This window comes from Aythya marila, assembly GCF_965140915.1.
Source record: "Aythya marila genome assembly, chromosome: 2".
Classification (NCBI taxonomy): domain Eukaryota; kingdom Metazoa; phylum Chordata; class Aves; order Anseriformes; family Anatidae; genus Aythya; species Aythya marila.
Window position 1 is genome coordinate 121,506,750 of NC_139043.1, and position 14,087 is coordinate 121,520,836.

The 14,087-nt window shown below is 36.4% G+C and overlaps 1 protein-coding gene across 2 annotated transcripts in view; it reads right to left on the bottom strand.

Moving 5' to 3' along the window:
* ARFGEF1 (ARF guanine nucleotide exchange factor 1) overlaps positions 1-14,087 on the bottom strand; it is a 90,798-nt gene that overhangs the window by 4,001 nt on the left and 72,710 nt on the right. For both annotated transcript variants that reach the window (XM_082754054.1, XM_082754055.1), the window contains exons 24-35: positions 13,403-13,443; positions 13,139-13,308; positions 12,378-12,529; positions 12,040-12,212; positions 10,862-11,022; positions 10,078-10,208; positions 8,534-8,663; positions 7,447-7,582; positions 7,221-7,359; positions 2,548-2,617; positions 816-945; positions 192-331 (exon numbers count right to left, since the gene is read on the bottom strand). In XM_082754054.1, coding sequence (XP_082610180.1) covers positions 192-331; positions 816-945; positions 2,548-2,617; positions 7,221-7,359; positions 7,447-7,582; positions 8,534-8,663; positions 10,078-10,208; positions 10,862-11,022; positions 12,040-12,212; positions 12,378-12,529; positions 13,139-13,308; positions 13,403-13,443 — 1,573 coding nt within the window. The remainder of the gene's footprint in view (positions 1-191; positions 332-815; positions 946-2,547; positions 2,618-7,220; positions 7,360-7,446; positions 7,583-8,533; positions 8,664-10,077; positions 10,209-10,861; positions 11,023-12,039; positions 12,213-12,377; positions 12,530-13,138; positions 13,309-13,402; positions 13,444-14,087) is intronic.

Below are 14,087 nucleotides of genomic sequence, written 5' to 3' on the forward strand. Positions count from 1 at the left end.
TAAATGTTTAAACCTCCACAGCATGTTGCATCAGCATAGCAAATTCAATATAACACAAGTTGTAAAAGATCTCAACAGTTTGCTGAAAGTTCTCTAGCACTTCTAAAACTGTAAATTCAAAGATGTTACAGGAGTTTATGAAAACTTACCCACTACAGAAAAGCTGTTAGACACCAGTAAATTCTACTTACTTGTGCTGCTGCTAGATTCTCTGCATCCTCTTTTTTGCTAGTTGCTGGGAAGAACACAATATTGTCGATAGTCTGAATGAGTTCCAGCTGTACAACACACTTGATCAAAAGAGCAGCAAATAGCTTCTGTTCTGGAAATTCTTAAAAAAAATAATAAAAAAGATAAATTGCTTCTTATCTTAAAACACTTCTGTACTTTTTCTTTTGTTAAAGCCATTCTTAACTTTACCCCTAAAATAGCTCAACTTCAAGGATGTTCAAAAAACAGGTCTAGAATCCACCCATCTACATTACTTTTTTGAAAACAGGGCTGATCACCATGTTATCAACTGGCAGGTTTTAAAAAATTATTTCAATACTTTGAAGTCACCTGCCATATACTGGACAAATATTACACAAAAATCACCAAAATCAGTGACCTTATTGTTAGTATCACTGCAATGGTAAGAAATTCTTACCAATGGTAAGGAATTCTATCATTCTACACAGAGTCAAAAATGTAATCGATATAATTTTCTCCATGCCTTGTTTCTTAAATTACAGTTGGGGCTACAACTGAAGATACAGACATTGGTAAATAGTACTCAACAGATACAAAATACCAAACCACTAAGAAATACGCACTTGCTGCTGGCCTGGCTTTACTCATTTCTTCCCCTGCTGTGGACACTGCACTGGGCTGAAGTGGACGTCCATCAGAAGATCTTGGCTGAATAGAATCATGAATATCTACAGACTTCTGAGAGATAGTATCCTAAAAAGAAACCCCCAAACATTTACTTACACAGTGAGAACAAATTAACTCTTGTGAGCTAATCATTTTTATAAACGTTTTTCTCTCAACAGAAAGTACTAGTATCAACTATAACATCCATTGTTTTCATTTTGGAAAGCATTCATTGGAACAGGGAAATATAATTATTGTAATTAATAATAAAACATGTTATATTAGCTACAAAGTAGTTACATATAGCAATTACTGTCCCTTTCAATAACCCAGTATTTCTAAAGGCATTTCTTCCATAAATGCTGCTGGAGTTGCATTGTTAGCAAGACTTAAATCTAGGCATACTGTTCCTATAAGGATGTATCTTCTAATACCAATAAATAAAGATTAAAATCTTGGTCATTAAGCATAAATATACTTTTAATGGATATTACGTCTATACATAGGCTCAAATATTACTAGGTATTGTACTAATTGGAAGAAAAACAAGATGAAAACACCTACAGCCTTCAAAAATTCTTTTACCAAAAGAAAGCATCCAAAATAACCTCCATTAACACTATTCTACAACTTCTGTTACTTTTGAAGTAAAGCTGTAAAGTGTCTTTTTACACTGATGACAAAGGATGCTTTGAAAACAATAACGCTAAACTATTTGAAAGAGAAAGGATATTTCAATTTATTCAAGATTAAGACACTTAATGTTTGCCATGTTTGTGTGCTATTATATTTGATATAAATGGATCAAAAACTTAGTCAACATTTAGATCAGATGTTTTATACATTAAACCACTACAAATGAGCAAGTGAAGATGTAACAATTTACGCTGATGTAAGATACTTGTACAACGAGTATTAAACATTTACATCCTGTTGCAGTTAAATTATAATGGAGAGAGTTAGTCTCTCCTAGTAGAACTGTTTCAGGACCCTATCCTCAAATGTTTTATTAATCTATACAGAACTTCAGGCAACTATTCGTGAGAATATCCAAAAGCTACGTTATTTGTCATCAGTGGTAGCTGATGCAGGTACAGGACTATCACAGGAAAATCTAAACTTTCATCAGTTTATTCAATAACTGCTAAGAAATCTGATGGTTCTATGTATTTTGATGGATCTATGGATTATGATGGATCTATGGATTTTCTGTTTTAAACACTGATGTTTGAGTTTTTACTACCATAGAAAATTCTGGGGGAAAAAGTCTGTCTGATTCTGGCAGCATTTTCTCATCATGCTAATATATCAAATAGAATATTTAACAAAAAAAAAAAAAAATCAGAAAAAAGGCCCTAAACCAGAAACCAACCCAAACCTTATGGTATTGCAGTACTACCTATGATGAAGACCTGCCAGACACAGGACATGACCCAAAACATATGCAGGTAATAAACTATAGTCAACACTCAGAAGTCTACTTTGGACACTGCAAACCAACACAGCCTTTTCCTTCTCAATTCCTTGCCAATTTTAATAATTAAGCAGAGCTTTAACTGGAAAAACGTCTCCAACTAAATCAAAACTAAAAGGTGAGTTTCAACTAAGTATGCTTTCCACTTACTCTATATCACAACACATTGGTACTGAACTCTTGCAAGCTTTTAAAGTATTTATTAAGCAGCTTACCAGTTTTTCTTTTGCATCAGAAGGAGATACAGGGCCAAAATCCCCACTGACTGGTTTCCAAGTCAGAAGCCTTGAAAACAGAAAAACAGTAATAAATAAATAAAAACCAGTAAGTGTAAAATAATAATCAGCACTGACACTATAACAGGCTACTTAACAGGGTGGTTTGTTTGTTTTTTAAAGGAAGCAAGCCGAAGTTAGAAGTGAATATAGATACTTCTATAAATTAAAAAAATAATTACTATTTTTTAGCAGTAAAATATATATTTTTTGGTCTCTCACAGGTACTGAAAAATGTAAGCATTGTGGTTTTGGAAGTAAACATTTCTGCCAGTTGCCTTTGATAGACAGCTGAATTCTGTGGAGGTGGATTAATTTTTCATCGAAATACTAGAGATTTGGCTCTAGGCAGAATACCATCAACTCTAGTCTCGTTAGCGGGCCTTGTTCCCTCATACTGCCATAAGCTTGCACTGGAATCAGGAATAAACCTACCCCAGGCCAAATCAGCATGTTGTGGAGACACTGCCATTCTTTATTTGGGATATATTCCAGCATTGTGGTTTGATTTCCACTTAAAAGCAAACATTTCTTAAAATTCAACATGTCCACTTCATTGGTCAAGTTCATTGGTCTTTGGAGGGACCAGGACACTGACAGCATTTCTGATCTTTCCTGCTCTTTTCCTATAGCCTGTTGCTGTCTTGAGGCTCATTGCCTTAAGCACTAAAAATTTTTGTATTAATTGTAATTTATTGAGGCTGTCTGTGTCTGCCAAGAATTGAACAAAATCAGATTAAATAACCTAAGTGGTCACATCCTTGCTTGTTACAATATATTTATTGCTAAAAAGTAAAGTTATTTGTCATTGTTAAGATCTCACACTATTTAGCAGGCATTTATGAAATAAGGCCTCTATCTGTGTGAAGCAATGCTTCATGGACATTTGTGCCTGCATTTCATGAGATCTTTCCCACTATGTAAAGGATCCTAACTTATCCTAACACGTCACTGATCTCCATAGAACTGAAATAAGACGAACATGAGAAAATGAAAAGCTAAAAATCTAGAGGCATGTAGCAAGTCCACAAATAGAGTAGAGCAAATGTAGAGCAAAAAACTGAGCTGATTCTTGAAAGCTACCAGGACACAACTTGCAGATTATTCTGGATCAGAGGTTAAGACTTTATAGCCCCAAATAAATTATATTTGATTTAAACTTCCACCTGCCCAAGGCATGTATTGAAATATTGAGTGAGATCATCACAGTTTGTGCAGGGAACCACCTTCCCAGAACAAGAGGGCATTCACCCTGGCTTTCTTAGTGCCAGCAAGCCAAGACTTTCTCTCATGAAGCTTCAAAATATTTCATTAAAAAAGAAGTTATGAACAGAACTGAAGTAAAACAAGAAACTGTTAAAATCAGCTGTTGAAGTTTGGTCTGGATGAGCAGTGAGGTGCACTGAAACCTGGCTGAACAGCAAGGCCCACCGGGTGGCCATAAGCAGCACAAAGCCTGCTTGCAGGCAGCATACCCCCAGCAGCATACCCCAGGGGGATGGATCAGGTTTGCTCCTGTTCAACACCCTCATCAGTGCTCTGCATGAGGGGGCAGAGCATGCCCTCAGCAAGGCTGCTGAGGGCACAAACTGGGGTAGCGGTGGATATGCCAGAGGACGTGCTGCCATCCAGAGGAACCCCACCAGCCGGGACAAATGGGCCAACAATAGCCTCATGAAGGAACACAAGGAGAAGTGCAAAGTCCTGCACGTGGGGAGGAATGGCCCCAGCCACCCGGCTGCAAAGAGAAGGCCCTGGGGGTCCTGGTGGCACCAAGCTGAACACCAGGTGGTGGTGGGTCTGTGCCACACAGGTAGTCTGGGCTGTGTCAGGCCAAGTCCTGTCAGCAGGTCAAGGGAGGTGGTTCCTCCCCTCTGCTCAGCACTGGGGAGGCCACACCTGGCGAACTGTGTCCAGGTCTGGGCTCCCCAGTACAGAGAGACATGGAGCTACTGGAGAGAGGCCAGCAGAGGGCCTCAAAGACGTGAAGGGACTGGGGCACCTCTCCTGGGAGGAGAGGCTGACACTGGGACTGCTCGGCCTGGAGAAGCTGAGGGAGGGTGCCATGAGGATGGACCCAGGCTCTGTTCAGTGGTGGCCCCTGACAGGAGAAGACGTGACAGGCACAAAGAGGAGCACAGGAGGTTTCTTCTGAACACCAGGAAGCGCTTCACTGTGTGGGTTACTGAGCACTGGCACAGGTTGCCCAGAGAGGTTGTGGAGTCTCCCTCCTTGGAGATACTCAAAAGCTGCCTCGACATGGTCCTGGGGCAACCTGCTCTGGGTGGCTGGCCCACCTTGATCAATGGGTTGGACCAGATGACCTCCAGAGGTCCCTTCCAACCTCAACTATTCTCTGATTCTCTGACAGTATCCGCAGCTATCAACACCTCAGTGAGTTTGTGTAAGCTTGGCAGGCGTACTGCTGGGCTTTTCTCTTAAGTAATCCTTGCTGAATGTGGTAGTTGAGTAAATTAACACATTTTCAAACAAGGAAATAGTATTATCACACTACCATCTTTCTCTTTGCAAAAACGTAACTTGCCAAAACCCAGCAGAATCTACTACTGCAACTAAGAACTCCTACAGCCAATAAAACAACCCTTAAATCAGAGAAGCATGTTACACAAATATGTGGAAGATGTTTTATATGAATGCTAGCAGAATAAATGCAATCGTACCTGATGAGATTAATAAAAAAACTGTCCCAGAAGATACTTAGCACTCCAAGGATTCATAGCATCTTACTATTACAAGACTATTATCAACAAAGCACTCACTCATAAAGCTGTCATATATACCTCTGTGCAACTTATCTCTGCCTTTATTTCAATGTAACTATTGTGTCACTTCCAGACACAGTAGGTAAAAGGAGTATCTGCCTTTTTCCCTGAGACAAGCTCCACAACAAGCTGGGTACTAAAACTTTGTTATTAAGAAGAAAAATTAAGGCATGGAGGGCAGGAAAAGCTCTACTGCAAAAAAAGATGGCTTATACAGGGACTAAAAAAATACAAATTTGAAATGCAAGCCAAAGCAGGATTAACAGGAAAAGAAACAAATCCCATAAAGAGAAAGAGAAAAGGAGCTGTACAGAAGGAGAAAGAAGTATTCTCCTAGGGCTCAGGAAAAAAACAAACAAACAAACAAAAAGTACAAAAGTCTCCATTAAAAATAAGAATAAGATACCTACATATTATTATCGTATTTTTTCTTGCCCATATGAAAGCTTCTGCTTCATCAAAGCTTCAGCTTTAATAAAACATGGTAAAGGCAACAGACTGTTTTGAGTAGTTTTCTGTCACCCAACAAGTGTTTGGAAAAGAGCAAGCATACCTTCACCATGGGAAATGAGACTGATTACATATGCTCAGGGGAATACTATGCAGAGAAAATCCAAGTATGATTTACTTTACCCTGCAAAAGTTAAATCTCCCAGAAATATAACGTGAAATAATGAAGTTAAAGAAGGCCTAGAAAGATTTAAAAAGATGGAAAATAAATAACAGAAATTTATCAAAGGAGTCAGATACCCTCCTAGGAAAAATAACTCGCCTGAAAAGCAGAAATGCCATAAACATCAAAGGGAATAATGCACATTTTCCAAAACACATCATATAGCTAAAGGGAACAAGAACATTTTAAATGTGTCTAAAGCTTAAGATATCCCGAATGCTGCTCTAAAAGGGTTCCTAGTATTCAACTATAAGAATACTCCGTAGTGTAAGTTTTGATCTTATGTGGGAAAAAAAGCTGGTGCTCTGCTAGAAAACATTCTGCTTTTCAAGTACAGGTTATAGTAAGCTAGGGCTAATTTAATCAGACTTCTACACCTAGAGATTTGGTTTCCAATTTTACCTTTGGCAGTTATCAAAATGCACACACAAAAAAAGCTCTAACATAAGGGAGCTAGCAATTTGGTATTACTTTCCTGGATGCAATTAATTCATAACTACTCATGTAGAAAAGCAGGTGAGGTAACATAGGGATTAAATTATGTTTTAAATATGAATGAAGCTCTCTTACAGTGCTATCTGATACATAATATTGAAATTAAGGAATGCCTGGCATGGAGAAGATTCCCTTTTGATTCCAGTTTCTTCAGGCCTGAACTAGGTGATACCTGGAAGTAAATGCTATGAACTAGCTCACAGGCAAAGAACAAGCACTAATGTAGTAGTTTAACATTAAGACGATCAGATTTGAAAATAAGTAGTGTTTCACCTCAGTGGTGACTGTGGAAAAAAATAGACATGTAATTACAAATTGCAAATTCTGCCTATAACTGGTGTTCTTCTATTAAAAAGACGATGACCAAAAAAGCAGGTAGTACACTTCTCAAAACAGCGACCATTTTAAAATTGAATAAAGCTAGAGATACCACAGGTCCAATAAGGTGTTTCTAGTTTTTAACAGTTTATCATGTATAACAGAAAAAATATATCTATCAGCTAACAGTATCTAGCACATAATTTATGATTATATTCTGAGACAGACTGCTTCTATTCATAACAGTTTTTTGTTCACCTCACCTATTAGATATCAGTTTGAAATCAGTAACAGTCATCTAGCTAAACTATTTTACAAAGTGTAAGTATTAAGAGTCCTCTTACGCATGAGGGATTGTAGTTTTGAAAATATCCAGCATGCAAGTGCAAGTTTTATCCCAGATTTCTAGGGTAAACTTTTCACCATTTAGGATGACAACATTCTCCAAACAGTTTGTACCAGACCGTGCTAGTTGTTCATTGTCTGGAAAAGAAAAACAGTTCACTTGTTTATTGGCATTCAACGTAATAAAATGTCAGCATTGTTTAACATAATTTGGTACAGTCCTACCTTGCTGCACACACCAGTACAGCTGTGAGAATATATCATCCAAAAGAACATCACTAAGCACTTCTAAATACTGCGTGAATACATCACATATTGCATAAAGTGCATGGTTGCAAGTAGTCGTCATCCATTCAGCTTTCTAGAAAGGAAGGGAAAAAATAAGTAGTAACTTGGTTTAAGGTGCAACCTCTTCAGGATACACCTCCCTGCAGGTATACACATATTTACACATATTTATACAATTTTAATTGCTTTATAGTGACATGCCATTCCTTTCTATCTCAAACCCCCCAAATTTAAAGGGTCCTCTAATTTCACTTCGCTAACTAGCAGGTTTAAAAAAAAGTGGAAGCAAACAACTATTCTCAGAGACCAGGCTGCAAGACTGACAAATAGTTACCCTTGTATAAGACACAGATTGAAATCAAACTTAGTATCCACCCTAGCTCAATAGTTTAACACCAAGCTAAGCTTTTTGTGTATATTCTATATATTTTTCAGAGAATAAAAATTTAGGAAGTGAAACTTGTGCTTCTATAAGTAGTCCAATACGGACTTCTAATCAGTTGACGATTTTGATCAAACTTCTAATACTAATAATTTACATCTAGTTCAGCCATTTCTGTTACTTTCTTGTCAGGACAGTACCTATTTTCAGGGTCAAAAGGTGCAGTGAAAGTACAATGTTTTTTTTTTTTTTTTTCCTAGTCATCAAGAAGTTTTGGTCTAGCAGAATTCACTTCTAATTGTGACTTCACTCCTGATTAATAGCCTCATCCATTGAGCTTGTTGCCATGAACTGTTGTGTGTATCAGATTCAAGACATCACATGTTGCACTTCTTACAAACCCTAGGTATGTTGCATTTTACACTATTCTTGTACTGTGAACCACTGCTACTTTGACACATGGCTTAAAAAAAGTGAGATGACAATACATCTGACAGAATGGTAATGAGAGGCAACTAGAATCACAGGTCAACCTTTCAAGTTTTGAGGGCTGCCCTTCATTAGTTGATAAACTATATTACCCATCAGGTTTTCTACCATAACTACTCATCTCATGTAAATTCTCTTCAATTTTTTTCTCACCTCAGTCTGCTGTTCTGGCAGTTTCATGTTGTCAAATATCCTAAAGACAATACGAAATAAATCTTGCCACCAGTGCTTTTCGTAAGTATGGCCGTATGTCTTCATTATCTCAAACATTACTGTTAAACCCCTAAAATGAACAGAGAACAACATTTAAGAAGAGTTATAAAAAGATGCATGCTAGACCAAATATGTCAAAAGCTGCAACAGCAAGAGCAAACTCAGATATTGTAAAAAATGTTACGTTTTGATCTGCCAAATGTGTGCTTCAGTCACACTAATACACTAACTATAAAATCAGTTTGTTTAAAACATACTTTAACAGGAAACAGCAAGAAAATACTTTTGAGAACTGTGGTCATCTCAAAGAGGAATACAATGTCTTTGCAAAGACCACAAAAGCAAAGAAACGAATATTTCTAGAAAAGCAATACATATTCAGCATCAGAACGAAGACAGAACATAAATTACAAGCAAAAAAACCCACAAACATATTCAAGGAAAATAAGCAGGTTTTATGTGAAATCAAACTACAAGGTTGCTTTTTCAAGTGTCTCTGCAATCATCAACCAAATAATGAATCTCTGCATAAAAAAGTTTTTAAATCTTCAAAGTAAGTATGAAGGACAAGGCAGGAAAACAGGCAAGACTGCCATTGTGAGCTCTATTAAAACAAAAAACATTCCAACAGAATTTAGCTGTAGGGTTCTAATAATACAAATCCACTCATTGCATGGAACATTTTACATTTGTATAAACAAAAACAAAACCAGAAATGTGACAGGAGGCTTAGCAAGGTCAACTATTACACATCACTAAACTGAAATGTGTAACAGGAGCACCTATTATGGAATCAAACATCACGCATTTATATTTACTAATGCAAAGAATAGAGGATCAATATTACTGCTAAAAAATATGGGCTTGGATATTAATCCAATATAACACCTTACTTAAAAAAAAGATTTAATGCATGTTCAACATTTACAGTTGACCTTCCACATCTAAATAATGTTTGTTAGATATTAGCAAAGTTAAAAGGTGAGTGCTACGTTTTGTTATGTTCTATGTTTAAACTGCCTCCATACCATCTAACGGTAAATGTTGAGCTGAGCTGTTTTAAATAATTTACAGGTTCAATAATAAGTCAACTGTTATCGACTGCTTCCTGTTGAAATTTGAACTTTTTTTCAAATTAACAATTTAAACAGTTCTTGTCTTTGAAATTTTATGGTTACTCATCCTAAACTGCACCAAAAACATGCTCAAATATTTAACTTCAAGAACATATCATAATAATGTGTTTAACATAATGCAATCACAACCATGTAACTTTATTGTTTGCTACAACAGGGGATAAAAACGTCTTATGATTTAATTTCTACATTCCAGAATCTATTTAAAAGGTGTTTTTAACAAGTCTGGTCTTCCCACTTAAATACGTAAGTCATTTTAAGCTGGTTACATTTACAAAGAGAGTTGTTTCTATTTTAAAAGTGCAAAGTAAGCCTTCTAAAATTTGAATTACAAATACTGATTGTTACCTGGTTCTTACATCTAATTTGCATCTATTGATGATACAGGATAACTCAAACAGAATTGGGAACCATCCTCTCACCCACACTCTGTCTTCAGGAGCTACGTTCATATCATCACTTGTGTATTCCTTGAATGCCTTTAGAAGCAAACACAGGGTTATACAGAGCCATATGAGAGCGATTCTTCAAAAATAAAACAAGCTGGACTGGAAATAACAACCTCTACTGTACTGGTACTGTACTGATACTACTGTACTAGTAGTACAGCCTGATACCTCAAGTGAGCTGGCAATCACAATAGCAACACTGAGAAGGTAAATTGTGTATTTGAAGCAATGCTTAGTACACTATGAAAAATAAAGTCAAAATATAAACTGGCTAATACATTTAAGACTGTTCAGTCTAACACTCTTACTCTGCTCTGTAGAGACAGCACTGGAAGTAAGGATCTACCGTAATTTTTTTGTAAGGAGATCAAATGGTTTTTGCTTATGCCATTATCCATTCTAACAACATTTCTTAGGAGAAAGAGATATGTTGATCTCTGGCAGTTCTCAGCAAAGTTACCCAACAGATAGACTGGGGAAGATGGCAGGATGGAGATAAGAGAAAAGAAATTTGCTGATAATTTTAAAACCAGTGGCATTTTTTATTCCTGTTCTTTCTGAATAAAGTACATTTCTCATTAATCTCTGAAAAAGCGAAGGCAGTAAGGTTAGCACAAGTGATTTTGTCTTTATAAATGCATTGTTCATTAAAGCACTCATAATTTAGTTAATACAGACTATACCTGAGGTCTATCAGATACGTATTTTGCACAGTGGCGAATGAGGCGGATCGCTTCCATACTGGTATCTGGAAATGCTGCATTGCAGGCAAATTCAGACAAGCACTTTACTGCATCCTGGAAAGAATCTATGGTTGCTGGGAAGTGTTTTTCAAATACAATTGCTGGGAGAAAAAGTGTGAACAGAAAAGAAATGTCATGCTTTAAAAAAATCTATTAATTCTAATATGAACTGACTGTAACAGAAGTCACGAGAGGCTGGTTCATTGATTGGTGTTGTCAAGTGCTTGAGTATTAATAAAAACTAAAAAATGAATGCTCGATAACAACAAAAAAGTCAGCTAGAAGGCATTCATTCGATTTTAAAAGCAAGTGTCTAAAATAAATCACGGTGGTGCCTGATCTAAAGGAGGGTAATTTTACAGTTAAACAAGAAGAGAGCAATAGGTTTACTGCTTAAAACTAGATCTATGTTTAGAGCTTAAGAGGGCTACCTAAAATATTGAGTTTCATCAACCAAAGGTCATCCCTTAGCAATTTAGTCCTCTTGCCTTCATTTTAAAATAGTCACGTTTCAAGGCACATTCTTAATCAATGCTGAAAAAGTTTTAGGAAGTTGCAGAAGTTGTGACATAGTAAGAGATCCCTTATGGCACTTAAAGCCTGAGGGGATCTAGATCAGGATGGAACAAAATCATAGTTCCACCTATCTCAGCTAAATAGGATCATAAACAAGCACAATTCAGAAACAAGGAAAAAGATAAGCAAACAACATAATAGTAAAATGACTTTTTTTTTTTCCTGGAGAAAAAAAGAATTGCTTCACTAAAATGAAAACGTACACAAAGAAAATAATCTAAGGCATGACTGATTTTGCTATAGAAGATTATAAACAGTGATTTTTTTTTTTAAAGGGGTAAGGGAAGACAGATGAATTTGTGAATTATTACAGACAACTGTTACAGAGAATTATTATTACAGAACTATTTCCATAAGTAGTTTCCCAGAAGATCATTTGGCAAGTATAAAATATTGCTTCCAAAGTATGAAGTGAGCTTTACTATGCAGGCTGTAGAGCCAACAGAAAAACAAAGCTACTCAGCCTCCAACAGAAATACAAAGCTTCTCAGCCTCCAGAGTCACAAACGCTTTCATGATGCTTGAACATCATCAGTACTTACTGACAATGTGTCCTGTAGTCTGGAATGCAAGCTCCACTATACTTTCATCCTGATCTGAGGCAGCCAAATGAAATACTGAAAAAATGTTCTTCCAACCAGAACGAATGTTAGCAGCTTGGGAATTTACCATCTGTGCAATACACCGTACAACCATGTCTCGAATAGTAGGAGACCTGAATTAAGATGATAATAAATAGTAATTGTTTAAACTAAATTACCTAATCAATTAGAAATAGCATAATTCTCCAGCAACTGATTTTACAAAAGCAATTTAAGATTTTAATTGCAAAAGTTGGTGCTTATGGTCCCAAGTGATTGAATTAATTGAATGTTATTACCTGTTTCTCTTCATTATATGTTCAAATGGTCTTAAGAAGTCCTTCTGGAATCGGAAATTAGCAAGTTCTCCTTTTTCTAAGAACTTCATTGATAACTGCCTTAATGAGTCTACTGCAAAAATAGCTACATCTTCATTGGGATTGCAGCCAACCTGACAACACCGGGTAGAAACGCACAGTAAGTTTGCATCAGAATTCTTATGGATTCAGCCCAAGCTGTCTTTACATTTGGTAATAGAAAACTGAGCAGTACTGGAAAATTAAACAGTAGCCAATTCCATAAACCACACTATTAATGTAATTCAATAATCCCGTATCAATTCCAACCACTTTCTACATTTTATATACTAGCATTACAGCTTTCTCAAACAAACCACCTAGGAAGACTTCAACACGCTGATTAAAAATGCTTATCAAGCATTTACCTTAGAAGGAGTCAATTTAGACTTGAACATAAAACAACCCCTTATCCCGAGCTTCATAAAACATCCACACATACAGAACAAAGAATTAAAGGAAACCAGTTCTAGACTCAGATCATGATAAATAACTTTAATGTGTACTCCTGCTTTTGCATTAATTATACTGTGCACCTCTGCCTTCTCACAGGTCTATCCAGCTTTACAATTTGTTTTTTTAAACTACTTATAGAGAAGGACAGAAAAATTGGTATAATTCAGATGCGAACACGCTTTTCCATCAAATCTTTAAATAAAATTTATTTTTATCAATACTTCAAGCAGTGTAATTAACAGAGATACCTTATTAAAATGATCTCCAATAACTTCCCAAATTCTAGACCACTGTAGCCTTATCCGACCCATGTTGTAGTAAGAAATCTCTACTATCTTTTGCAGGCTAAACATTCGAGGGTGAGTAGCAGACAGCAGTTCATCCATAGACACAGCACAAAGCCAGCGAACGAAATCCACTGTTAAATGACCACAGATATTAATATAATATTTTTCCAAGTTTCATCACAAAGCTGTTTTGTAGTTTACAGGGGAAAAAAAGATAAAACCTACCGATAGCATTTCCATCCAACCTTGTAGATCCTGTAAATATTCTGTAAAGTAAAGTTTCAGACATTATTACTATGTCTTTAAAATACATCTATTAAATGTGCATGCAAGATTTTACATCCCAACTAATTTTATTTATTCAAAAATAGTATCTGTGGAAAGAGACTGAACTGTGAAAATAAAAGTAGAAATATTTCAGTTACTTCTAATATTTAAAAATAACTCCATGCATGCACTGAGACTGGGGGGTTAGCTGTTATCTGCTGTTACCTGCCCACTGACAGTGACAGATGACTAACATCAACAGCTTTATAAACTATGCAGCCCTGCTCCAGAGAAGACAAACTTTTCCAGAGTACACAATTCCTACTTGCCATGACAAATAGATACTTGAAATACGTCCCATTATGAAGTGCTGAGAAACACTGCAACCCTAAAGAGCTATTACGTGTTTGACATTAAGCCTCCAAGTAGCTTGATACCATTTCACTGCAAGGCAACCTTCATTAAACTGACATTGATCTCGCTGCCTATACTGAAACACAGAAAGCTTGTAAACCTTCAGAATGTACCACTTTGTACTGTGATTGTCGATTTTGACAACCATTTAGAAAATGATACTTTCTGATTTCTCATATGCTGAGATAGCAAGATCCATTAACACCCCAGTCAGATCAGTTCCATCAGC